The 25,239-nt window shown below is 40.7% G+C and overlaps 1 protein-coding gene across 1 annotated transcript in view; it reads left to right on the top strand.

Annotated features, from left to right (window-relative positions):
- The first annotated feature begins 3,797 nt into the window (after positions 1-3,797).
- The window catches only part of LOC140562303 (Fc receptor-like protein 5), a 47,659-nt gene continuing 26,217 nt past the window's right edge, over positions 3,798-25,239 (top strand). Inside the window, exons 1-5 of the mRNA XM_072687832.1 lie at positions 3,798-4,068; positions 11,935-11,976; positions 16,346-16,642; positions 18,280-18,546; positions 23,204-23,473. Of these exons, the coding sequence (XP_072543933.1) occupies positions 3,798-4,068; positions 11,935-11,976; positions 16,346-16,642; positions 18,280-18,546; positions 23,204-23,473 (1,147 nt within the window). The remainder of the gene's footprint in view (positions 4,069-11,934; positions 11,977-16,345; positions 16,643-18,279; positions 18,547-23,203; positions 23,474-25,239) is intronic.

Raw genomic sequence — 25,239 nt, 5'->3', positions numbered from 1 at the left:
GAAATCTGCTAATCAGAAGTTGTTTCCCGGCATGGTTGAACTTCATGTTCTGTTTGAATCATCTTTCTGGGATCGAGTATGTATTAGCTATGAATATATAGTCAGAACTGTACATGAAAAAGAAAAATGAGACGAGAGGCTTGGTTTGTGTGGGGTCAACTGAACTGATAAATCGTGGGCAGTATTAACCCTTAACCCTATTAACACTGTCCTGTCGCCCAGTGGTTTGTGGAATCACACAGGTTCCACAAATCTATAGAACCATTACACTAAACACTTCTGCTGTTCTCTACTGTAACATTAAAACCTACTGAATATCACTCTGCATTCTCTCACTCTTCATTTTCTTTCTTCACTTACATCACTCCTGATTTACAGCAGCTCCCCCACCCACACACCAGTTTTCACACATTGCAGTTAGCAGAATACACTCTTTATTTAATCTTCACTCAGTTATTTTATTATGATATGCTAAAACTAATTACGGAGACCACAAAAGTAAGCATACTTCATGTTTAAATGTATGTTTAATATTATACTGTACAGTTGAAAATGTAACATTGCCACTTCGGGCTGTGGGGCAAGTACTCTGTCCATATTCCTGAGGGAGTATCCTTGCACTGCTAGCTCAAGCATTTTACCCATTAGCTGGAATCCACCTGTTTAAAGGAGTAAAAGAATCTCTGTGGTTGATTCACACCTGTGATGTCATGAAATGTCACACCTTTGGTGCCATAAAGTCTAATACTGCTCATGTTGTGAACCCAGTTAAGATCATGCTTCAGGTGCAAATTAGGGTGAGGCTACTAGCTCACATGCCCAGCCCACTTTGGTACTATTTCAAAAGCAGTACACATACAGGATCCAGTACTGTATCATTGGGACTAGCCTGTAGCTCCTCAGAACACTGAGCCTAAATTGTCATTCACATCTGACACATGTTCTGTCTATTGATGATGTTTGAGCCATCTTAAAACAGTTCTCAGAAACCAAATAGAAAACATTTCATGCACTCTGGGCAGAATCAAGTCAACACTAGATGGCATAGTGGACCAATGCAAGACTTCCATGCAATAAAACCCAATTTGCTAACTTACATCATTTTAATATTCTAATCTTGAACCACAGTGGCTACACAACAAAATCTGATTCCGCAGTTCCATTCCTACACCACCTACCAACAGAACTCTAACTGTGAGATTTAACAACACTGCTTTTATGAGTTTTTTGACTGATCGTGTGCTATATCATATATCTTACCTCTGTGGACAAACCCTTTGATTATAACATTATCACTAAATTAAACATTATCACTTAGTTAGAAACTCAGTTACATCATACATTTTTTCCTTTTGCTCCACGTTGATTTTTTTGGGGTTTCTTTTTCAGGTTTATCTCAGCATACGTCACTTCAGAAAATCCAGCAGCAGAATCTGCAGTAGTAGTAGTTGTAGTTCCTTTAGTAGTTTAATGCTCTTACACTTAGAGAAGTTTTGATTTTACATACATTTATGTGAAATTTGCCAGATTAACAAAGGACAGACCTTTGTTGGTTTTGCAGCAAAACAGAAGAAGCAGCACAATGATAAACTACAGAGTCAAACTCAATCCCACAGACACTTACAAACACAAAAAAACATGATTTTTTGGTTTACACGCTGCTGTCCACAACGCTAAACACAGCTTAAACCACCTCAAATTGTCTGATGCTATTACTGTGATAGCCCTCATAATCACCAGTGATGAGTCAGCATAAAGGGAAGAGTTAGAGGGACCTGCAGGCTGATGCAGAGACAATAATCTATCTCTTAATGTTGATCAAATGAACGGGATTATTATTTACAACAGGATGAACCACAGTAGCCACTGTACACAGTGTAACTGTGGATATGGTCAAAAGTTTTAAGTTCCTTAGTGTATACATCACTGTTGACCCCAGCTGGACAGTTAACACCACCTTATTAGTCAAAAAAGCTCAGTTTTGGCACAGTCTTAGACCATATGACGATACAGCGGAAAATGAGGACAGCTGAGAAGATCACTGAACTTTCTCTACCCTTCACTGACAACACAGTTTAAGACGACCAGCATTGTGGACCACCCCTCCCATCCTTCACACAGACTTTTCACCCCCTGCCATCTAGCAGGTACCACAGTGTCTGCCACACTAGACACAACGCCCTGATGTCTTCGATCGTCAGATTACTAAACACACTGCTGTTCACCTACACTAGCAAAAAAATGCAAATTTTAAATCTAATTAATTTTTCTTTTTAAAATAATGTTTAAATAATTATTTTCTTTTTTTTTTATAATTTTACACACAGAATGTATTGTTTTTCTGTTTTACTGAATTTGAATAAAAAAATATTATTATAACATATGGACTCTTTGGTTGGAGGGTTTGTGTACAGATGTCTGGATGACATGGCTGAGAGGAAGAAGCAAATTCTACTCATCATTGCACTTTATTGTGTTTGTAGAAGGTTTAGTAAATTGAACTACCATTTAATAATCTTCTGGTTTGTTCGTGAACTAGAGGGAGCCCCTGGGTCAATTAAAAATAAATGGGCTCATTATTACTTTTTGAACCTTATTATAACAGTGAATAACAGCTCAGTTGTGTATAAGTAGTCAGACTGAGTGGGCACCTAATGCATTTAAGAAGCACAGGAATAAGGCATTGGTCCTCTGAAAAGAAATTACAGAGACGCTACTCTTTGGCTTTTCACAATGTTGACCCAAAACAGTGAACAAACCAATGATTACACTTAAACTAACCAGTCACTTGACTTCAGTTTTCATTTACATGGATGCATTTGACTGTAGTGTTAAGTCTGTTGCCCATGGACTACTATTGCTGTAGTGTGATGTGCTTGTCCGGTATGGTTTGAGGAAGGCAGAGTCACAATTTTATTTACTTAATTATTAGGGAAAGACAGGTGGGTGTTGCCACAATGGAAGCTGAGGACTTCCTATAGATAGACTGGCTGGGCACACTGGAGCCGAGCCACTGTCTGCCTCGTCAGCGCCCATGCATTCCCCAGAAGGCATGCTGGAACTCTCTCCTTGGCTGCACACTCAGATATGGTTGATATTGTGCTGTAAAAATGAAACAGTAAACACACATCTGTGACTGTACAGAGCTGAGCTGATGTATTAGTGGGTTTTAGTAGATGAGTGTGTGAACCTCCTCCTTCTTCACTGTTAAACCCACACTGCTGCATTAGGACAGAAGGCCAACCACAATCACACACTCAGCTCTGTTCTCAGGCCTCTAATCTTCTCACTGTTGGGTGTGCATAATGGCCTAATAATATCAATAATAATAATTACAACAACAACAACAACAACAACGACAATGATGACAATGATGATGATGATGATGATGATGACAATGATGATGGTGATTATGATTATGATTTTGATTATGATGGTGATTATGATTATGATTATGATGGTGATTATGATTATGGTGGTGATGGTGATTATAATTATGATGGTGATGGTGATTATAATTATGATTATGATGGTGATTATGGTTATGATTATGATTATGATAATAGTTATTATTATTATAAACAATGCAACCCTAGTTTTGCCAGACTTTGTTACACAAGTGTCAATAACTCAGCCCCTCGGTATCGTGCCCTCCCCCGGGGCGATTCCTAGCTGCCGCCCACAGGCCCAAATAAGGACTTCCGCCTCGTTTGGTTCATGTGTTTGGTTCTTTCATGTGTTTCGGTTCATGATTCATGTTCATTTGTGTTCATGTTTGATTCGGTGTGTCTAGTTTCATGTGTTTCACCTCGGACCTGGGGGTACTTAAGGACCCTCGACGCTTAGTTCGAGGCAGAGAATTGCACGTTTGGAAGCTTGAGGTATCCCGAGGGGCTCCCGTTACTGCTCTCGGTGTGTTAAGACCAGCTTCTGATATTCGTCCTCGTTGGCGAGCAGGCCAGCCGGCCATCCAAGGACTCAGCGAGGCTCGCTCGCTCTCAGCCACGATAGACCCACCACTCTCGTCCCAGCTAGGCGACCCCCGCTCACGCAGCAGTGCCAGGTTGGGTCGGCCTAGTAGTTCTTGCCAAGTAGCTGTAGCTTCATGAATGTCCAAAAATAGACAGTGGGGAGTTGAAATGCTATTGTGCTATTAAAATAATAATAATAATAATAATAATAATAATAATAATATTATGTATGTATGTGTATGTATGTTTCCTATTAGACTTCATTAAGACATAATCCAACCCACCTTAAGACATAGACCACAGATTTAAATGACAGTACCATACATGTTATTTTTGATGTGAGGCTCCTCATGAACACACTCATGTTTAGTGTAATTAAGTAGATGGTGCTATAGCTTTGTTTTATTGTCCTCATGTCTTTGTTAACATGGCACTTGTACAATCAAACCATGCAGAAAATAATACATAAATGCCTTCCAGGGATGGCATTTCCAGCTTTTGTGCTACCAGTCCAACTGTTCAGTCCTCTTCGTCACACTTTAACCACATGAACGTGGCAACTATGTGTACTTGAACATTTTGTGCTAATCAGTTCACACTTTAGCTAACACTAACAGCAACAGCAAAACCAACAACATCTTGATATGCACTGCAGAACTACAAACAGCTCCCTGCTTCTTTCAAACTTGCTATGCCTAAACCCTTCACAACCATGTTTGGTAGTTCCGTTGATAAACCCCCTACTGTGGAGGCCTTTTGCTCTATATAATACTTGGTCAGCAAAATGGCAACTATTCAGCAGAAGTAGAAATACAAGGAAAAAAACACTTTATTTCAAGGCATTTCTATTGGTCTATTCGTCACGTTGAAGCAAAGTAAAGGACACTTTTAAAACATGTGGAAATGGCCCAAATAGAGAGAGAGAGAGAGAGAGGAAGATTTGGCATGACCATGTTGGCATATATCAATTAAATTAGAAAAGAGAAGAAGGAAAAAAAAGAACTTTCCCCAAATGGCCTCAGCAATCCAAATGACCATCTTAGAGTGTGATCCCAAATGAACCATCTGCAGCAGAGGGATCTGTGAAAAGGACATATCACAGCAGTACTCTTACAATCAAACCAGTAAATAATACACAAATGCCTTTCAGCTCGTGGTCAAGTGCCAGAGCAAGGGCTGAGGGGGGTCCATAAATCAGAGGCAATTTCTGCTCAGTTCATGTGGTACCAGTTCTAAGAGTCACACTGCTGATCTTTACACACTTCTTTAACACGAACACCATGAACTTCACATAGCAACCACGTTTACTGGAACATCAGTTCACACTCAGCTAACCCCAATAGCATCAGCAACACCAACAACTTCTCTCTCAAATGTGTTACACTTAAAGCCTTCACCACTATGTTTGGTAGTTCTGTTGGTGAACCTCCTACTGTGGAGGCCTTTCGCTCTGTTTTAGACTTGTAGAGTTGATGATCAATCATCACTCAGACTACTAGACTAATAGTTGGAAAATTGGAAATGCCAATTCTCACTGCTTTAAATAGTGACCCCTATCCCAACCATCAGCAGCAAGGGGTTCTGTGAAAAGAACATATTACAGATACAAACGCACAGTAGCACGCATACAATCAAACCATGTAAATGATACATATATGCCATGCAGCTCATGATGAAGTGCCATGGTAGGGAGAGAGGGAGCTAAATGGATCAGATTTGTTTCACGTTCAGTTCATTTGCTATTAGTTCTAAGAGTCCAACTGTTGTTCTCGTCACACTTTAAGCACACGAACGTGACAAAGCAGCCATATTTAACATTTCCTGCTAATCAGCTCAACTAATCAGTCTTTAGCTAACACTAATAGCATCAGCAACACCAACAACTTCTTGACACACTGTTTCTTCTTGCAAACTTGATATACTTAAACCCTTCTCCACCATGTTTGGTAGTTCTGTGGGTAAACCCGCTACTGTGGAGGCCTTTTGCTCTGTATTGTACTTGTATGGTAATATATAAGATAAGATAAGATAAGATAATCCTTTATTAGTCCCACAGTGGGGAAATTCTCAGTGTCACAGCAGAAAGGGATAGCAAGACACTCAGTTACAAAAACGTAGATAAATAAATTACACTATATTCACAATATAATTAAGAAGTAAAAAAGCAATAACAATATTATTTACAGGTTATTGCAAATGACTCTTAGTTCCGTGTGTGTGTGTGTGTGTGTGTGTGTGTGTGTGTGGTCCGCTGAGAGCAGTGCTGGTTGTGCAGTCTGACGGCAGCAGGAAGGAAGGACCTGCGATCCCGCTCCTTCCCACACTTGGGATGAAGCAGCCTGTCACTAAAGGTATATAATGATATAATGATCATGACTGTGATGGTCTCTGCAATCCAAATGACCATCTTAAAGTGTGACTCCTAGCCTAACTATCTATCAGCAGGTGGGTGCACTATGAGGCATATCACGGACACACACAGCTCAGCCTATACAATCAAGCTATGCAGTAAATAATCCATGCATGCCTTCGAATTTGTGTGTGTGTGTGGGGGGGGGTGTCTCTGCACACTCACACCCATTAACATGACATGTTTACTGGTTTCTGTGGAAACTGTTTCAGTTCTCACTTTAGCTAACAATAATAGCACAAGCAACACCAATAACTTCTTATTATACAGAGACAGAAACAGCTTTTGCACTTTGGAAAAGTGCAGTTCTTTCTAAACCTGAAGCCTCATTAGTCAGCTGGAGTTTAATGTGGAGTATCTGGACCAAAGCAGATGATGAGGATAAATTATATCTTGTGCAGAGTGTGGAGACCCTCTAATGTACCAGTCCAGTTTCTTTCACAGGGCACTTTCTATCTGGTAGAAAATGAATCTGGAGCCTTTCATTTAAATAATTTCTCGAAATCTCCTAAGATAGTTACATGTGAGATAATATGTCCTGGCATATAACTATAGTTCAGTAAGGATCATTCACCACTCATTTACACAACTGATTCGCTCTCTTGCTCTCTTACTCTCTTACTCTCTTACTCTCTCTCTCAGGAAGTGGTGACTGTAAAACAGAGCGTACTTCAGTCAGTCAGTCAGTCAGTCAGTCAGTGCTGGAACAGTATGGAGCTCAGTCCGCTCTCTGTAATATTCTGTGAGTAAATCTTCTCTCTCTGTCTTTATTAGAGTGAGTGCTGCTGTATGAAGGGGTTAATACACAGTCTGAGGGCTCTGATCATCAGGTCTATGTGACTGAGTAACTGAATGAAGCTCAGCGAGTTTACAAGCTTTTCCTTCATAATAAAGTCCACATAGTTTCAATTTCTTGTGAAGAAAAGGAGCATCTCCACATTTATTAGTGCTTAACAATGTCTAAAATTAGCATAAAGTGCAGCAAAATCAGGTGCAGCTGATTAGAACATGGTTAGAGAGGATTTGCAGTGAGAACACACACCCAAGAGTAAAATTAATGACTGAAATTTAGTTACTAAGTTACTATCCTCTGTACATTTGTCTAATCGATTTGTACGTATATTCAAGTAACTATCACTACAGTGATTTCACTACTTTATCTTTATTAACATGTGAGATAATACTCATCCATAACTCAGACCAAAAGTATTGGATGGAGCATCATCATTCCAGAGAACACAGTTCCACTGCTCCACAGCTCAATGCTGGGGGGTTTTATACCCCTCTAGCCCACGCCTCACATTGGGCATGATCACAATAGTTTCATGTTTATCTGTTTCAGAGAGTCCTATTCTATTGGGAATATGTATTAACAGGGACTAGACAAGCTGTGTGGGTGCATTTGCACATCTGTGTCAGCAATGGGTTTAACTTAAAGTGGTTGAATACATTCATCAGAAACGGTGTCCACAAACATTTGGACATAAAGTGTATATGCCATTTATTATATACTGTTATTTTATTTGATTTTATTCTATTATACCTTTCTACAGGGCATGTTACACAGAAAACCAATAGAACAGCACAGCTGGCCAGCTACTTTAAATAAGGATAGCTATACTAATGGAAGACTGGCACCTGTTAAACTCACCTCATTCAGTCTTTTACAGGCATTTAACCAACAATAGAACAGTCCCTGTTGCAACACTGTCATTATTGTGAACCTATCGGCGGGGTAGTGTGTTTATATCCTCTGTTTCTGAACTGAACTCATGCAGACTATGGAAGAGAGGTTGAGTGTAAATCCCACCCACAGAGAACACTGATTGGTCTGTTTAGCACAAAGACAGACCAATCACTGTGCATTTCTTTGTTACTCCATCTAGCCTGGTCATCTGGGCCAGCTGACAGCCCAGGCCAAAGAAAGGAAGGTTTTCATTGGTTTAGAATGCTTCCTTGGTCATGCCCTTCCCTTGTTTGTGTTACAACCAGTGCTTAAGGTGTGAACAATGTGAATCTGGATTCTGGTGGAGATTTGCAGTTTGCAGCTTGAGAGAAGTGGCGGGACGCAAAACAAAGCAAAGAGTAAAATGTAGAAGTACCAGTGAGTACCAGCCCACTTCAAGCACTGGCTATAACACACATGCTGCTGTGGAGTTCTTGTATGTTGCTCCAGCTACAGTGAGTAAACTCCCAGTGCAACTTTATTAAAAGTAGGGAAACCATTCTTTGGTTTTCAAGAGGCCACTGGGAACACACAGGAGTCAACCGTAGTTAAGATGTGGTGGCTGGGGGGCTTTAGGTAGACCTAAGTTGTCCATGGCAGTGTGTATGTGTGAGGGAAGCATGAAGCTGAAGCTCTCTAAAACTGTATTAATTAATATTAAACAATCTCCAAAAGCCAGTCATAACTGACATAACCCTGCAGAGTTATTTATAAAGCCTTTTTCCAATAATCATCAGCTTTTGCCACCTTTGATGTAAAGTTGACATGAAATACAGCGTTTTGCAAGAGCTTCTATTCCAACTGTCTGGATTACAAATGAGACACAGATTGTTATATACAGTACATTTATTCTATATCCGTTTTATTTTCAGCAGATCTAAATTATTCTTAAAATAATAAATAAATGAATAAATAAAAATTGAGATGTTACTTACAGCCCATTAAGATTAGTCCTTCCTGGTCTTCAGATTGTTCAGGTTGGTTTGATTGAATACCCAGTGCCCCTTGAGGAAGAGCATCCCCACAGCATCCTTACATCCTAATGCTTCACTACTTAACATGTCTAATCTTAGTCTGTTGGACAATTTCAGAACCTGTTTATTGCTCTGGCATCTGTGTAGTATGATGATTGATGATTGTGTAGCTTAAGCAGTTGCCAGGTGATGGCATGTTGCTAGATTGTTGCTAGGCAGTCAGTATGCTGTTCCAAGCAGTTTATATGGTATCCCAGATGGTTGCCATGGAGTGGCATGCTAAGTGGTTGCTATACAGTCTCTGTCTTGTAAAAAAACAAAAAAACAACTAAGGCCTTGTATATAATTATATCTGTGCATGTCTTTGTAATATCATCTAGCCTGGCTACCTGGGCCAGCTGACAGGCCAGGTCACTAGGAAATAGTTTCCCATGTGGTTGCTATGCAGTTTTTAGGTGGTTGCTATGGTTTCCCAGGCAGTTGCTGTGTGATGGAAGTTGCTATGTAGTAAAATGTGGATGCTGTGCTGTAGCTACATATCATAGCCACTGGCATGTAGTTGCTATGTAGTTTGAAGGCAATTTCAGTGCTGTTTCTAAGCAGTTGCTCTGGCATTTCAGTTGGTTGCAATCTGGTTGCTATGCAACCAAGGTGGCTGCTCTTCCAAGTGGTTGTTATGATGCTGCTACAATGTTCTAGATGGTTGCTATGCTGTTCCAGATGATTGTTGTAGTATCCCAGGCTAGTTGCTATGTGTCTGCTAGGTGGTTGTTTCAAAGGCTGGCTGTGCTTTCGCTGCATCATGCTGATTAAGCTAATTCTTCCAATATCATATTGCAATCATTTATATATGCCAGCTTTAGTGGATCTCAATGAACATGTAAATGAACATAGACCATCCTCAGCAGTCAGGGTAACATTACATTACAAGTCTATCTACATATTTGTAAGGGACCAGCCGGCACTGGCAGTAGGGGGACTGGGTGCACTACAAGCAGACTTGATAAGAGAAGCTCCCAAAACTCCATTTCCCAGAAGCCCCATTGTAAGTCTCTGCTGACCGCATAGTCCCCCACGGTAGTAACAAACACAAATATACACAAAATAAGAGAATAAGAAAAAGTCCTAATGGTGTAGGTTAGCCATCTTATAGAGCCTAAAGTCTTTTAAAGTCTTTTGTCTGGGTATCTAAGCTCACCCAGAAAGTACAGTTTTATTTTCTGTTGGTTTAACTGTAGCATCACAAGGCCCTGACCTCCTCTCCGTAGCTTCTGTGACCACATTCAGGTCCAATGGATTCCAAAACCATCTTGCTCTGGGTTCTGGGAAAGGTCATACTTATAGAAGACAGATTAAGGCAGATGTTCTTTGTTTGTTGTGGCTGAAGTGTACTTCACTCTGGACATAACTGCAAACATCAGCGATGCTATATGTGTTTGTAAAAATCAGAATATCCACTTGTGTCCTCATCTGAGTCTGAGTTGCTAGGTAATTGCTATACAGTTTCTGAGCAATTGCTATTATGTCTCATGTAGTTGCTTTTTCAGACACTTATTGCTAAGCAATCCTTATGCCATTCCAGCAGTGGTTTCTATGCTGTTCCAAAGGGTGGCTGTGCTGAAGCAAAACAGCTTGTTGCAGTTCAAAAAAGCAACCATAAAAAAGGAGGCAGCCATATTTACTCATTTGAGTAATTTTGACTTACACTAAAGACTATATTAAAATGTATTTTGTAGACAAAAAGATGCTGAGAACGGAGAACTTAAAGATGTACAGTTTTAATGAAACACATAAAGCTATACAGAAGGTTGACTTAATGCTTGCCTGTGTTTATTTTTTTATGTTTCCTGGAGACGGCAACAACATTAGTCTAGAAATTGATGTTATTTATAGAGCTGAAAGTAAACCTCTTTTATTTTCGTCCTTTTCCTCATGTGCATTTATAAATGTAAATATTTACAAAAATGTACTGGTTTAAAAACATGTTGAAGATCCAAACATTAACACATATGGGGTGTAGGGAGTGTACAGGGGTCAGGGCTCATGGAGAATGCACAGTACATACAATTAGGACAAATACAGCAATTTGCCAGGTGTGTGTCATTAGGTGCAAACCTTTAAGCTGTAAGGTTGAATTTGTGTGGTATTGTGGGAACTGTAGTGGTGTAAGATTATTGCTGTGGTTACTGTAGTCTTGTTTGCCCCCCCCCCACCGCTCTTCCTTCCTCTCTCTGTTGCATGTAGAGACAGTGAAGCAGATGCTGGCTGTTATCCCTCTTTATTCTTTCTTTCTCTCTCTCTGTGTTGGGATTTGAAAGAACTGCTTTACCTTATTAAAACTCCTGAATTCATGGTGGATTAGAGGAGGATGATGTTATGTTTGCTTTGCTTTTTTTTTTTGCCTGTTGTATCGTACTTGTACCAAACTGTGAGGTTTGCTTGCATAGTAACTTATTTCTAAGTGATTACTATGGCATTCCAGCAGTTTCTAAGTGGTGTTCCAAAGAGTGGTCTTGCTGGTGCAGAGCAGCTAGTTGCAGTTGGTTGCTAGGATGCTACTAGGTGGTTGGTTGGGTGCTGCTAGCTAGTTCCTGTGCCATATCTGATGATTGTTAAATCAAGTGCAATAAGTAATCAGCTGTACTTGCAAGACCTCCATGTCCATTTCCTGTGTGATCCTCTGATGTTCTGTATGATCCTCCTTCAGATCAGAGAGAAATGTGATTTTGTATTTGTTTATTTAGGCAGTTTGTAAACAACATGTTTATTTTCATACCTGAATGTATCTGATTTGCCCCTGAAATGAGCTAATATTTATTAACACATCATTTTCTGTTTTTGTCTTGACTGCAGTGCTGATTGTTCTCACCCACTCAGATGTAGAGTCTCAGTCAGGTGAGTTTGTTTATCTGTACGTTTTTGCTGAACACTGAATGTCATTTTGTCTTTGGATCAGTTTTGCAGATTAATAGTGTGAGCACATACTAATGTAAGGAGTGAGGCAGGGTAACAGAACGAGTCATCAGCAAATAATACTGAAGTAAACAGCACAATCAGACATATGTTTACTTGTGAACAGAAGCATACAAAGGCTAATTTAGTAAACAACAAAAGTACATAAAGATGCTTAAACAGCAAAGCTGAATGAGAAGAAACACGTCTGGGTATAAGGCAGAATTACGCTAAATATATACAATATGTGCAAAGATGGAGCTGCTGTTATATTATTTCCATGGCCACACACAATGCTACACACTGCCAAACCTGTTCAGTATTAAGCATGTACTTTTATGTAGTATGAAACACTAACTAAATGTTAAAAAATGAATTGTTGTCCAGAAATTGGTTAAGTTTGTAGTGGCAGAAAGATCAATTCTCATGAAAGAATAGCACAGTGGGAAAAGAATAACACAGTGGGAAAAGCAACACAGTGGGAAAAGCAAGAAAAATAAACAACACACAAAAAACACAAATGTATCAACTGATGCGTATTAATGTATATAAAGAAAGTTTATTTACATTTATAATCCATGTTGGCAACCTTTTACCTAAATAATTGTAATGCTGCTGCTTTGTTATGGCTGGTTGAGTTTAAGATCAGGTTAAGTTATGTAGCATTAATGTATCTACTTAATGTAAAATACTCCCAACAACCAATATCTAATCAATATCAGCGACAGATCAATAGATCAGCTTAATGTCAGTACTGTATTGTATCAACAGTACATCTACTTCATATAAGCATGATAATGAGAAAGAACTACTGTTTGTCTACAAAGTGTAAAAAGATATTTAGGCTACTTGAGTTGTGTTGAGATGGGCTTGATATGTTACGTATAGACTGTTAGGAGTTTATGAATAATCTACAGAGAACCACTCAAAATAAAGCCTTACACAATTTAAACCGTTCAGTTGATTGATGACTATGAAAAATCACTGATTAACATCTACTGTGCATTTGTGTCAGGTGCAATGTGTAAATGATCTGTGTGGATGCACATTATAGCATTTAGATTAAAAATAATCTTTAATTAAAAGACACCTGATTGTTGTTGGGTTCTTACAGAGAAGCCAAAGCCTAAACTTACTGTGCAGCCTAACCAGACTGCAGTTTACATAGGAGAGACTGTCACTCTAAGATGTAAAATAGAGGGAGGCACAGAGGATGAGTGGACTTACAGCTTGTCTAAGAATGGCACAGAAGAAGTTCAGCTCCCTGAAAAGGAAAATGAATACACATTTAAGGCGACGACACTCGGCACAACTAAATACACCTGCAGTGGAAAATGGACCAAAGACAAGACAAAACACACTGAAACCAGCAATGCTGTAACACTGTCTGTGTTGGGAGAGTTTCTTTATATTGATCTCTTTACAGAACATTTATCTTTAACTCTTTGGATCATCATTAACACAGAAACAAACATTAGAATAAACACAGACTAATGCAAGGAGTGAGTCATGAATGCACAACACCAATGTGTGTTTATTTCATTAGAGCACACCCAAGAGACATGCCAAGTCACACACAGATATACTGTAGATTTAGCTCCACAGGAATGAGGATTCAGTGTAGTAATATAGTGCAGAAATTAAAGCAGAAAAACTGATCTACAGTGGGTGTTTATTCATGGTGGTCGTACAGAATTAGCTGTAGCTCAGTCTTGTACGAGTTTGTGTGGTTTTGCATTTGTATGTTATTACAGTCCAGTGAGTGCCTGTAGAGCAGGACTGGAGGTCAGGCCATATTGATACAAACTGTAACAGTAAAAATTAGTGGGTACGGTGCATGGTGGGAAAGATGTCTTAGCAAAAGCAGGGAGTGTCAGAAAGCCTTGCTCTGTAGCTAACCATAATGGACTTTTTTTTTTTTACATTATTTATATTTAGTCTCACAGCTGGACAGTTCCTTAACTGACTGTGACTGAGCAGTTGTAAGATGTTCTAGGATAAGATTTGCTACTGTAATATAAATATATGACTAATCCGTGACTTGAACTTGTCTTTGTAACAAGGTAGACCCAGGCAGGTGTGTAGGAACCATGTGCAGGCTTTAATGACAGAAGCCAAAAGAGCACAAAAACACAGTCTAGTGAGGCGTAGTAGAGAGCACAGCAAAAAAGGGTCAGATGCCAAAGAAGCAGTAAAATATCCAGAGCAGTAAGACCAAAAACACAGTCCAGCAATCCACAGTCCCAGAGGCACTAATGAGGGCACTGCAGTCAGGTGATGAGACCATTGCTAGGGGAGGAGAAGAGGACCTCTGGTGGCTGGATGGAGTATACATACATAAAGTATAAAGTATTATTATACCTTAATATATGCCTATGGGAGTTTTCTGTAAAATGGCTAGGAGGTAGGGGTGCTGGAGGGGCTGTCAGAACAGGAAAGGAGAAAAGAAATTGAAAAAATTGAACAAGTCTAAAAAACTAAAATATTTACTATTTAATTTGTTAGAACAAAAAAATCTCCCTAAGAACATTAAATCCACCCACCTCACCTTTGCTCCACAGGTTATTGTGTTTTCTGTGAAAGTGCTTGCTTTTTTTCTTCCTGTAACTAACAGCAGTATGAAGTAGATATGTGTTATTATACAGTGCCGTTGGCTGCACACAGCAGATTAAACGATCAGGTTTCACACTTCTGTCCTGTTTGTGCTCTTCTGTCATTTAATTTTGTCTAATAAACAGCCTTACTAGCCTATATTACCAGACCATCCCCTTTCACTTCAGCTCATGAGTCAAATGTCATGTGACAAATAAAATACTTAGAAAAATACTTTTACTGTTATGAACATTTTCATTGTCCTGCAGATATTCCTGGTGTGTCTGACAGGTTGTTGTGTTTTGGAAAGCAGTTTAACTGCAGTAGAAACGGTTCATAAACAGCTAAATCTCCAAACAGAGTAAAAGCTAAATCTTCCAGAGCTGTTCCTGAATCAGAACTCAGTCTGACTGTTTAGGTGAGGTGGTGGAGTTACTGTGTGCTCTCACTCTGCTCTTGTCACTTTAACAGTTGAAGACCTGCAGTAAACTGTAGCAGGTCATTCATGCTCAGAAAGGACAGAGGAGGACAGTGTCCACATGTTCTGAACTTCAGATCTGCGAATGCATGAAAGTAAAGCCTGAACCTGATCGATGCTCGGAGTCAAATAAGCAGTGTTTCTGATGTTTGTATAAAATGTGTAGCAGTAAAGAAAATAAGAATAATGAACTATCTGGTAGTGTGAGCTTTAGTTCTGTAGGTAAACTGGAAGTGTGTGAAATGATGAGTCTGAAACTGAGATAAAGCACAGAATCACGTAAACTATAAGATACCAATAATCTCTAATAGTTTCTGCATTCAAAGAGCAAATATTCAACATTTCTCAGTTTTCTGTGAAACTTGCAGTCTGAGTGAACCCGGACAAAAATCAGGAGGAATAATAATAAGCAGAGAGCTCAGTTCCTGCAGAACCTGGGAGTGATTGCAGCTCAGCAGTGGTGTTGCTTGGGGGCTGCCTAGATGTTGCTGTGGTTTAGCTGTTGGTTGCCAAGTCATTGCTAGTTGGTTGCTATGTGGTTGGTCTAATTGCTCTTTCAATTTAATTGGCTAATTATGGTGGATGGGAAGAGCAAAACAAATTTACAAAAAAAAAAAAAAAGAAACACCTCTTTCACCAGCCCAACACACTTTTACAAATGACCAAATCAGATGGAAAGGGTATGTACATTACACCGGAAGAGCTGCTGACCTGTCAGTCAAACTGCTTCACAGGGAAGAAGTAAGAGAAGTTGGGAGGGTCATTTCAAACAATGTTTTGACCATTTTGTGTCATTTTAGTCAGTTGGCACTTTTTTGTTTTTCATGTGTTTGAAATTGTTTCAAATTACCCTCCTAACTTCATTCACTTCCCCCGAAGCACCAAACTAGACTGACAGAAAGAAAACCAAGAGACAGAGCAAAAGAGACCAAACAGGACAAAAGCGTGACGGATTAGGAGAACTAGTATAGTCCACTAGTTGGGGCAGCAAATCTAAAACATCACAGAGAAGCTAATGAAATGAGAGATGAGGACAGTCAGGGACGTGCAGATGAAAATGCAGGTCATTAATATTGTTCTCTTAGAGACGTGAGAGAAACACACTCTTATTAAGTCAGTAAGTGTACTGTGATTAGAAGAGTCTACACTGTAATGTGTAATTCCATCACTATAACACACTGTACTTTACACCACATTACCCAACACTGACTATGAGTGTTCCTCTCTCCTCTCTTCTCACAGCTTTACCCAGACCTACACTGACTGTAGAACCAGACAGTACTGTGTTCACTGGAGAGTCAGTCACTCTGAAGTGTGAGATTGTCACTCTTGATGGATGGACGTATCAGTGGGAGAAGCAGAATAATCAGCACGGATGGTCTGAAGTGTCTCAGACTGTGTCTCACACTGTAAACGGAGACACTCTCACCATCAGTGCAGGTGCTGTGGCTACTGTAGATTACTACCGGTGTAGTGGACGGCTCCCTAACAGACCGGCATCGGTATCTTACAGTGACCCTGTTACCCTCACTGTTGCAGGTGAGCACATGCTTCATCTTCTTCTACATAAGTCTGTAGAAACATCAACCTTGTATTTTTAACTGAAGTGTTTGAACTAAAGTCACATGTTTTAGTTCAGATTTAGTAAAATAATCTTCAGTAAATCAACAAAAATGAATTCTTCATATTTTTCTCTAAAGAAAATGTAGTTAATGAAATGCTGCTGTTCACTGTTCTCTCACCTCACCTCTGTTCCCACAACTTTACTGACTGTAGAAGCAGTGTTGTGTTCACTGGAGAGTCAGTCACTGAACACTCATCACTGTAGCACTAGCACAGCAACACTGCTGTCAGCAATACATCACTAAATTAGCTTAGCAAAGGCAGTGTGTGTTAATGATCAGAGCACTACATGTGAGGCAGGGTGTGTTAATGAACAGAGCACTACATGTGAGGCATGGTGTGTTAATGAACAGAACACTACATGTGAGGCAGTGTGTGTTAATGAACAGAACACTACATGTGAGGCAGTGTGTGTTTGTTCTTTAAAGAACAAAATGTTAGTGTTTTCTGTTGTGTGAATAAAATGTGTAGCAGTAAAGAAAATAAGAATAGTGAACTATCTGGTAGTGTGAGCTTTAGTTCTGTAGGTAAACTGGAAGTGTGTGAAATGATGAGTCTGAAACTGAGATAAAGCACTGAATCACGTAAACTATAAGAAACCAATAATCTCTAATAGTTTCTGCATCCAAAGAGCAAATATTCAACATTTCTCAGTTTTCTGTGAAACTTGAAGTCTAAGTGAACCCAGACAAAAATCAGGAGGAATAATAATAAGCAGAGAGCTCAGTTCCTGCAGAACCTGGGAGTGATTGCAGCTCAGCAGTGGTGTTGCTTAGGGGCTGCCTAGATGTTGCTGTGGTTTAGCTGTTGGTTGCCAAGTCATTGCTAGTTGGTTGCTATGTGGTTGGTCTAATTGCTCTTTCAATTTGATTGGCTAATTACGGTGGCTGGGAAGAGCAAAACAAATTTACAAAAAAAAAAAAAAGAAACACCTCTTTCACCAGCCCAACACACTTTTACAAACGACCAAATCAGATGGAAAGGGTATGTACAATACACCGGAAGAGCTGCTGACCTGTCAGTCAAACTGCTTCACAGGGAAGAAGTAAGAGGAGTTGGGAGGGTAATTTCAAACAATGTTTTGTCCATTTTGTGAGAGTCATTTTAGCCAGTTGGCACTCTTTTAATTATGTGTTTGAAAAGGTTTCAAATTACCCTCCTAACTTCATTCACTTCCCCCCCAAGCACCAAACTAGACTGACAGAAAGAAAAGCAAGAGACAGAGCAAAAGAGACCAAACAGGACAAAAGCGAGACGGATTAGGAGAACTAGTATAGTCCAATAGTTGAGACAGCAAATCTAAAACATCACAGAGAAGCTAATGAAATGAGAGATGAGGACACTCAGGGATGTGCAGATGAAAATGCAGGTCATTAATATTGTCCTCTTAGAGACGTGAGAGAAACACACTCTTATTAAGTCAGTAAGTGTACTGTGATTAGAAGAGTCTACACTGTAATGTGTAATTCCATCACTATAACACACTGTACTTTACACCACATTACCCAACACTGACTATGAGTGTTCCTCTCTCCTCTCCTCTCTTCTCACAGCTTTTCCCAGAGCTACACTGACTGTAGAACCAGACAGCATTGTGTTCACTGGAGAGTCAGTCACTCTGAAGTGTGAGATACAGTCTAACAGTGACTGGAGATATCAGTGGTATAAAGGCAGCAGTAGTACTGCAGTCTCTCAGTCTCAGCTAAACACCTATACCATCAGATCAGCAGCAGATCAGGATCAGTACTGGTGTAAAGGAAAGAGAGCTGGCAGACCCACATCATCTCAGGACAGTGATAAAGTCACTCTGACAGTAAAAGGTAAGTTTACTGCTTTTATATTTTGGGGAGAGGAAAATGCGTTATGTAAGATTAGTAGAACAGAAACTAGGAGCTGAAAAATCATTATAAATTAAAAGTATATAAGTAAAAATAAAAGAATTATTAAAGCAAATGCAATCTAACTTACCTGCAGTGAGTACGACACCCACAAAGTGTAGTTTCATCTGTGATGTGGTCGGCCTATCGGTCATTATCACAGGGGACATTCTACCAGAAATGTGCTTCATACCATCATGGCAAAAAGTGTTGGCATCCCTGTTTTGTTCTACACACGTTAATTTCTTTTAGTTTATTGGAACAACACAACAAAGTACAAGAAAACTGGCAAATTTGACCTAATTTCACACAAAACTCCAAAAATGTGCCGGACAAAATTATTGACACCTTCAACTTAATACTTAATTTCACACAATAAGAGGAGTGTATAAGATGCAAAAAAACTGTGATGTCATTCTTTCTCAGGTTCACAATTTTGTTTTTGGTTTATGAAAACACTGTTCTGAGAGTGAAAACTGGTGAGATGCACATTCAGTCACAGACCACAGCAATGAAAAAGTGCAGGTCTCATGTGGGTAAACAGTCATCAGAGCATCCATTATGTCATGTTTAAACATTGGCCTCAAATCTTGTGAAACACCTGTTTCTCAAATGAATAATGTTGATAAAACTGTTGTATTTTTTTTTACCTTAGAAAATGTAAAGTGAGAAATATGCAAATTAATAGTCACACAGCCACACACACTGATACAACACTTCTTTTTGTTCTCCCTGTGTTCTTTCATCCATACACACATATAGACCAGAACAATACACAATGAGCATCAATACCAAATCTTTTCTTTCTCCTCCTACTTTTACGTTCCACTCTCAGTTATGAGAGAACTAAAGAATGCCATGTAATAACTACATACTGCAGATTCTGTAGAAACTGCAAGTGTGGTTGTGGCTAAGCATTGTAGCTGTGATATAGTTGCTGGTTGCTAAGGTGTTGCTAGGTCAAGGTAGAGCCATGTCGACAAACTTTTTTCTAAAATGTAGAGTGACAAAACTTTTGCTTATAAGATGTTTCAGGCAAAAACTCATTTCATTTCTTTGACTAATAGAGCTGTGTCCACAAACTTTTGTCTAAAATGTAGTGAGCCAAACCTGTACAAAAGCTGCTTCATGTACAGACAATGCTGGAGAGTAATGGAGAGAAGAGGTGCAGCACGTTTTCTCTCAGCTGGTGTTTGGGAGAGATGCCCACAGTGACCTCAGTGTGACCTTTTAATCCTATGGAGGAAAATGTACCCTACTTTTGCATAAACTATGCAATGTTCTGGTTCATTAGGGTTAAAACATAAAACTACACTAATTGTTTAATGATTGTGCCGAAATTGGTGTTTGTATCCTGTAAAATGTAACCTGTAGATAAGTTTTGGATAAAAGTTTACAGACAAATTTTAGTACATTCCTATGGGACTGTTTCGGCCACATTATTTAGTTTACTTACTGTATGAATACTATTGCACTTATCCAAAAGCAAGTGAGTGTAGATCAGCAGTGGTGTGAAGCTAATAAAGAGACACAGGGGGACACACAGGCATGCCCCATTGATAGGATGTTGATGTTGAGAGAATGAAATACCTCTAAATCTGTGCAGCTGTTAGAATCAGAATCAGAATCAGAATCTCTTTATTTCACCAAGTATGTTACACATACAAGGAATTTGTCTTGGTGAGAGCAACACGTATGACAAGTAACAAAAAAACACAGAACACAGTCTTAAACTAAAGGAAAAAGACACTAAACAATAAATAGGGTAGGGGATAAATTAAAAAAGTACTAAAGGTAATAAAGAGCTGAAAATATATTTACAGAAAAGAACATCTGTACAGGTGTGCAAATAGTCATAGTGCAAATAGGCAGAGTGCAAAATAGCTGTTCAGTCCGGTTTGGTACAGTTCAGTTTTATGTTTTGAGGTTTACAGTGGGAGGTGTCCACTGTGGTTGAGGAGCGCTACAGCTCTGGGGAAGAAGCTGTTAGCATGGCGTGTTGTGCTGGTTTTGATGGACCGCAGTCTTCTACCAGAGGGGAGTGTCTGGAAGAGGAGGTGTCCAGGATGTGATCTTGCCAGCCCGCTTCCTCACCCTGCTGGTGTAGATCTGATGAAGTGATGGCAGGTTACATCCAATGATCCTCTCTGCTGTCCTGATGATGCGCTGGAGTTTGGTTCTTTCTTGTGAGGTGGAGGAACCAAACCAGATAGTTATGGAGGCTGTGAGAATGGACTCGATGATCGCTGTGTAGAACTGGATCATCAGGGTCTGTGGCAGGTTGAATTTCTTGAGCTGTCTCAAGAAGAACATTCGTTGTTGAGCTTTCTTGATGATGGAGATGGTGTTTTCCTCCCATTTCAAGTCTCTGGAGATGGTGGTGCCCAGGAACTTAAGTGACTCGACCATGGATACTGCAGTGTTGTTGATGTGGAGGGGGGAAGGGGGTGTGGATTGCGTCGTAAGTCCACCACCATCTCTACAGTCTTTTCTGTGTTTAGCAGCAGGTGGTTGTTGCTGCACCAGGACACCAGCTGCTCAATTTCCTTTCTGTAAGCAGACTCATCACCGTTGACTATGAGGCCCACCAGAGTGGAGTCCTCTGCAAATTTCAGGATCTTTACAGCTGGATCTTTGGAGACACAGTCATTAGTGTAGAGGCTGAAGAGAAGGGGTGAAAGAACACAACCCTGTGGGACTCCAGTACTGAGTGTCCGGAGGTCTGAAGTGTGCTTCCCCAGCCGCACCTGCTGTCTCCTGTCTGTCAGAAAATCCACAATCCACCGACACATGGAGTCTGGCACTGCCAGCTGGGAGAGTTTGGCCTGAAGAAGCCGCAGCACAACAGTGTTAAAAGCCGAGCTAAAGTCCACAAACAAAACCCTAGCATAGTTTCCCTGGCTGTCGAGATGTTGCAGGATAAAGTGCAGGGTCAGGTTGACCACATCGTCGACAGACCTGTTTGCTCGGTACGCAAACTGCAAGGGGTCCAGCAGGGGGTCTGTGATGGACTTCAGGTGGGCTAGGATCAGGTGTTCAAAGACCTTCATAACTACAGAGGTCAGGGCGACAGGCCTGTAGTCATTCAGTCCAGTGATGGTGGATTTCTTGGGAACTGGAATGATGGTGGAGGTTTTGAAGCAGGCTGGAACAGATCAGAGTTCCAGTGATCTGTTAAAAATGGCTGTAAACACTGGAGTTAGTTGGTCACAGCAGTGTTTTAGGGTGGATGGAGAGACTGAGTCGGGCCCGGGGGCTTTCCTCACCTTCTGTCTGCTGAAGAGCCTGTGAACATCCTGCAGGTTGATGCAGAGATGAGCAGGAGGCAGAGGTGAGAGGGCCAGTGTGGGGGTGGAGGTGGAGGGGGGTGATGGGGGGAGACAGTCTGATAGTCTTTTGTGAGTTCAAATCTGCAGTAGAACTCATTCAGGTCGTTGGTGAGGTGTCGGTCGTTCAGGAGACATAGCTTCTCACCTTGTGACCAGTGAGAAGCTGAAGGCCTTTCCAGGCTGAAGATGGGTCGTTAGCAGTGATGTGTCTGTTCAGCTGCTCTAAGTACTTGCTCTTCGCAGCTCTAATCCCTTTCTCCAGTCTGTATTTGGCCTCCTTAAAGACAGTTCTATCTCCACTCCTGAACGCTTCCTCCTTTTCCCTCCGAAGCTGTTTGAGTTCTGCAGTAAACCAGGGTTTGTTGTTACTGTATCTCACCTGTGATTTAGTTGAGATACAGCTGTCTTCACAGAAACTGATGTATGACGTCACAGTGTCTGTGTATTCGTCCAGTCCGTCTGTCGCCTCCTCAAACACAGCCCAGTCTGTGGATTCGAAGCAGCCCTGCAGCTTCTCAATGTCTCCACTGGTCCACCTCTTCAGTGTTGTGATGACCGGCTTGTTGGTTTTGAGTTTCTGCCGGTAGGTTGGAATGAGGTGAACGAGGCTGTGATCGGATGCCGATAGGCATTCTTGATACAGGTGTGGCACTTGTCCAGTGTGTTGCCTTCTCGTGTTGGACACGTGATGTGTTGTCTGTATTTGGGCATCTCCTTCGTGAGGTTCGCGCTGTTAAAATCCCCCAGAATGATGAGGAGTGAGTCCGGGAACTCCATCTCCACCTTCGTGATCTGTTCCGCCAGCTGTTTCAGCGCGTCGCTCGTGCACGCGCTTGGCGCAATGTAGGTGCCGGCTAGGATGAACGAGCTGAACTCTCTGGGCGAGTAGAACGGCCTACAGGTTATGAACAGAGACTCCAGATGAGGGGAGCAGGATTTTAACAGTACCGTAGTGTCTCTACACCAGCGCTCGTTGATGTAGAAGCAGATTCCTCCTCCTCTGCTCTTGCCGCTGCGCTCCGCGTCTCTGTCCGCTCTGTGCAGCTGGAAGCCCGGGAGGTGCAGCGCGCTGTCCGGGGTCAGCTCGGACAGCCAGGTCTCCGTGAAGCAGAGCGCAGAAGCAGCGGAGAAGTCCTTGGTTTGGTTGAGCAGAAGTAGTTCCTCAGTTTTGTTGCTGAGAGATCGGAGGTCGGAGAGGAATAATGACGGTATCATTTCAATCATTTATTCATTACAATCATTTATTCTCTACATGTATTTCCTTTACACAGAGACACCAACACCTACAGTAACCATCACACCTAATCCAGCGTTCAGAGGAGAGACTGTCACTCTCAGCTGTGACCTACAGGGAGGAGGAGTCAAGCAGTGGACATACGACTGGTATAAGGATCCCCCAGTTTCTCCATCCAGCTCATCACAGGAGTATGTAATCAGCTCTGTTACACACTCTCACAGTGGTAAATACACCTGCAGTGGAACAGTCACAGGAACCTCACGCTACTCACACACCAGTGCTCCTGTTAGTCTGACTGTATCAGGTGAGTGTGATCATCTCTCCAGTCTTCATTAACCTCACTATCACATCAGATAAGATCAGATCAGGTGTTGGAGACGAAGAACAATGTAGTGTTGTGATGTTTTACCAGAGGTCTCTTATTGGTACAGTGTGACGTTCTTCATAAGGTGGAGGATTAAACCATGAGGGTCTCATTAGTTTCTCTCACTGGTGTATAAAATAATAAAAACCCACACTACACCACCTCTGAATTAGACAGGGAGGAAACACTCCATCAGACATAGACACAAGTGTACGTCCAGTATAACACACATGATCCTGCAGAGCGGGCTCTAGACTATTAGAGGTTCTAGACAGTTTCATACTTTGAAGAACAAAATGTTATTGTTTTTTTGATGTGTGAATAAAATGTGTAGCAGTAAAGAAAATAAGAATAGTGAACTATCTGGTAGTGTGAGCTTTAGTTCTGTAGGTAAACTGGAAGTGTGTGAAATGATGAGTCTGAAACTGAGATAAAGCACTGAATCACATAAACTATAAGATACCAATAATCTCTAATAGTTTCTGCATCCAAAGAGCAAATATTCAACATTTCTCAGTTTTCTGTGAAACTTGCAGTCTGAGTGAACCCGGACAAAAATCAGGAGGAATAATAATAAGCAGAGAGCTCAGTTCCTGCAGAACCTGGGAATGATTGCAGCTCAGCAGTGGTGTTGCTTGGTGGCTGCTAAGGTGTTGCTGTGGTTTAGCTAGTCATTGCTAGTTTGTTGCTATGGTATATAGTTGGTCCAATTGCTCATCCATTTTGATTGACTAATTACGGTGGCTGAGAAGAGCAAAACAAATTTACAAAAAGAAACACCTCTTTCACCAGCCCAACACACTTTTACAAACGACCAAATCAGATGGAAAGGGTATGTACAATACACCGGAAATGCTGCTGACCTGTCAGTCAAACTGCTTTACAGGGAAGAAGTAAGAGGAGTTGGGAGGGTAATTTCAAACAATGTCTTGTCCATTTTGTGAGAGTCATTTTAGTCAGTTGGCACTCTTTTAATTATGTGTTTGAAAAGGTTTCAAATTACCCTCCTAACTTCATTCACTTCCCCCCTAAGCACCAAACCAGACTGACAGAAAAAAAAGCGAGAGACAGAGCAAAAGAGACCAAACAGGACAAAAGCGAGACAGATTAGGAGAACTAGTATAGTCCACTAGTTGAGGCAAGATCCCACAGGTTCTGAACTTCAGATCTGCAAAGGCATGAAAGTAAATCCTGAACCTGATCGGTACTCAGAGTCAAATGAGCAGTACCCAATCAGGCTCGACTGTTACTGTAATTATTTCAGAATCAGAATCAGAATCTCTTTATTTCACCAAGTATGTTACACATACAAGGAATTTGTCTTGGTGAGAGCAACACGTATGACAAGTAACAAAAACACAGAACACAGATTATTTACAGTCTTAAACTAAAGGAAAATTACACTAAACAATAAATGGGGTAGGGGATAAATTAAAAAAGTGAAAAGTACTAAAGGTAATAAAGAGCTGAAAAAGCTGAGAGATGTGAAACAGATTTGGTAGAAAAATATTATATATAGAAGGTTACAGATGACCTGAATATTTACAGAAAGAGAACATCTGTACAGGTGTGCAAATAGTCATAGTGCAAATAGACAGAGTGCAAATAGCTGTTCAGTCCGGTTTGGTACAGTTCAGTTGTATGTTTTGAGGTTTACAGTGGGAGGTGTCCACTGTGGTTAAGGAGCACTACAGCTCTGGGGAAAA

This window comes from Salminus brasiliensis, chromosome 9 (genome assembly GCF_030463535.1).
Source record: "Salminus brasiliensis chromosome 9, fSalBra1.hap2, whole genome shotgun sequence".
Taxonomy (NCBI): Eukaryota; Metazoa; Chordata; class Actinopteri; order Characiformes; family Bryconidae; genus Salminus; species Salminus brasiliensis.
Note: the sequence above shows the minus strand (reverse complement) of the source record. Positions and strands in the feature narration are given on the sequence as shown.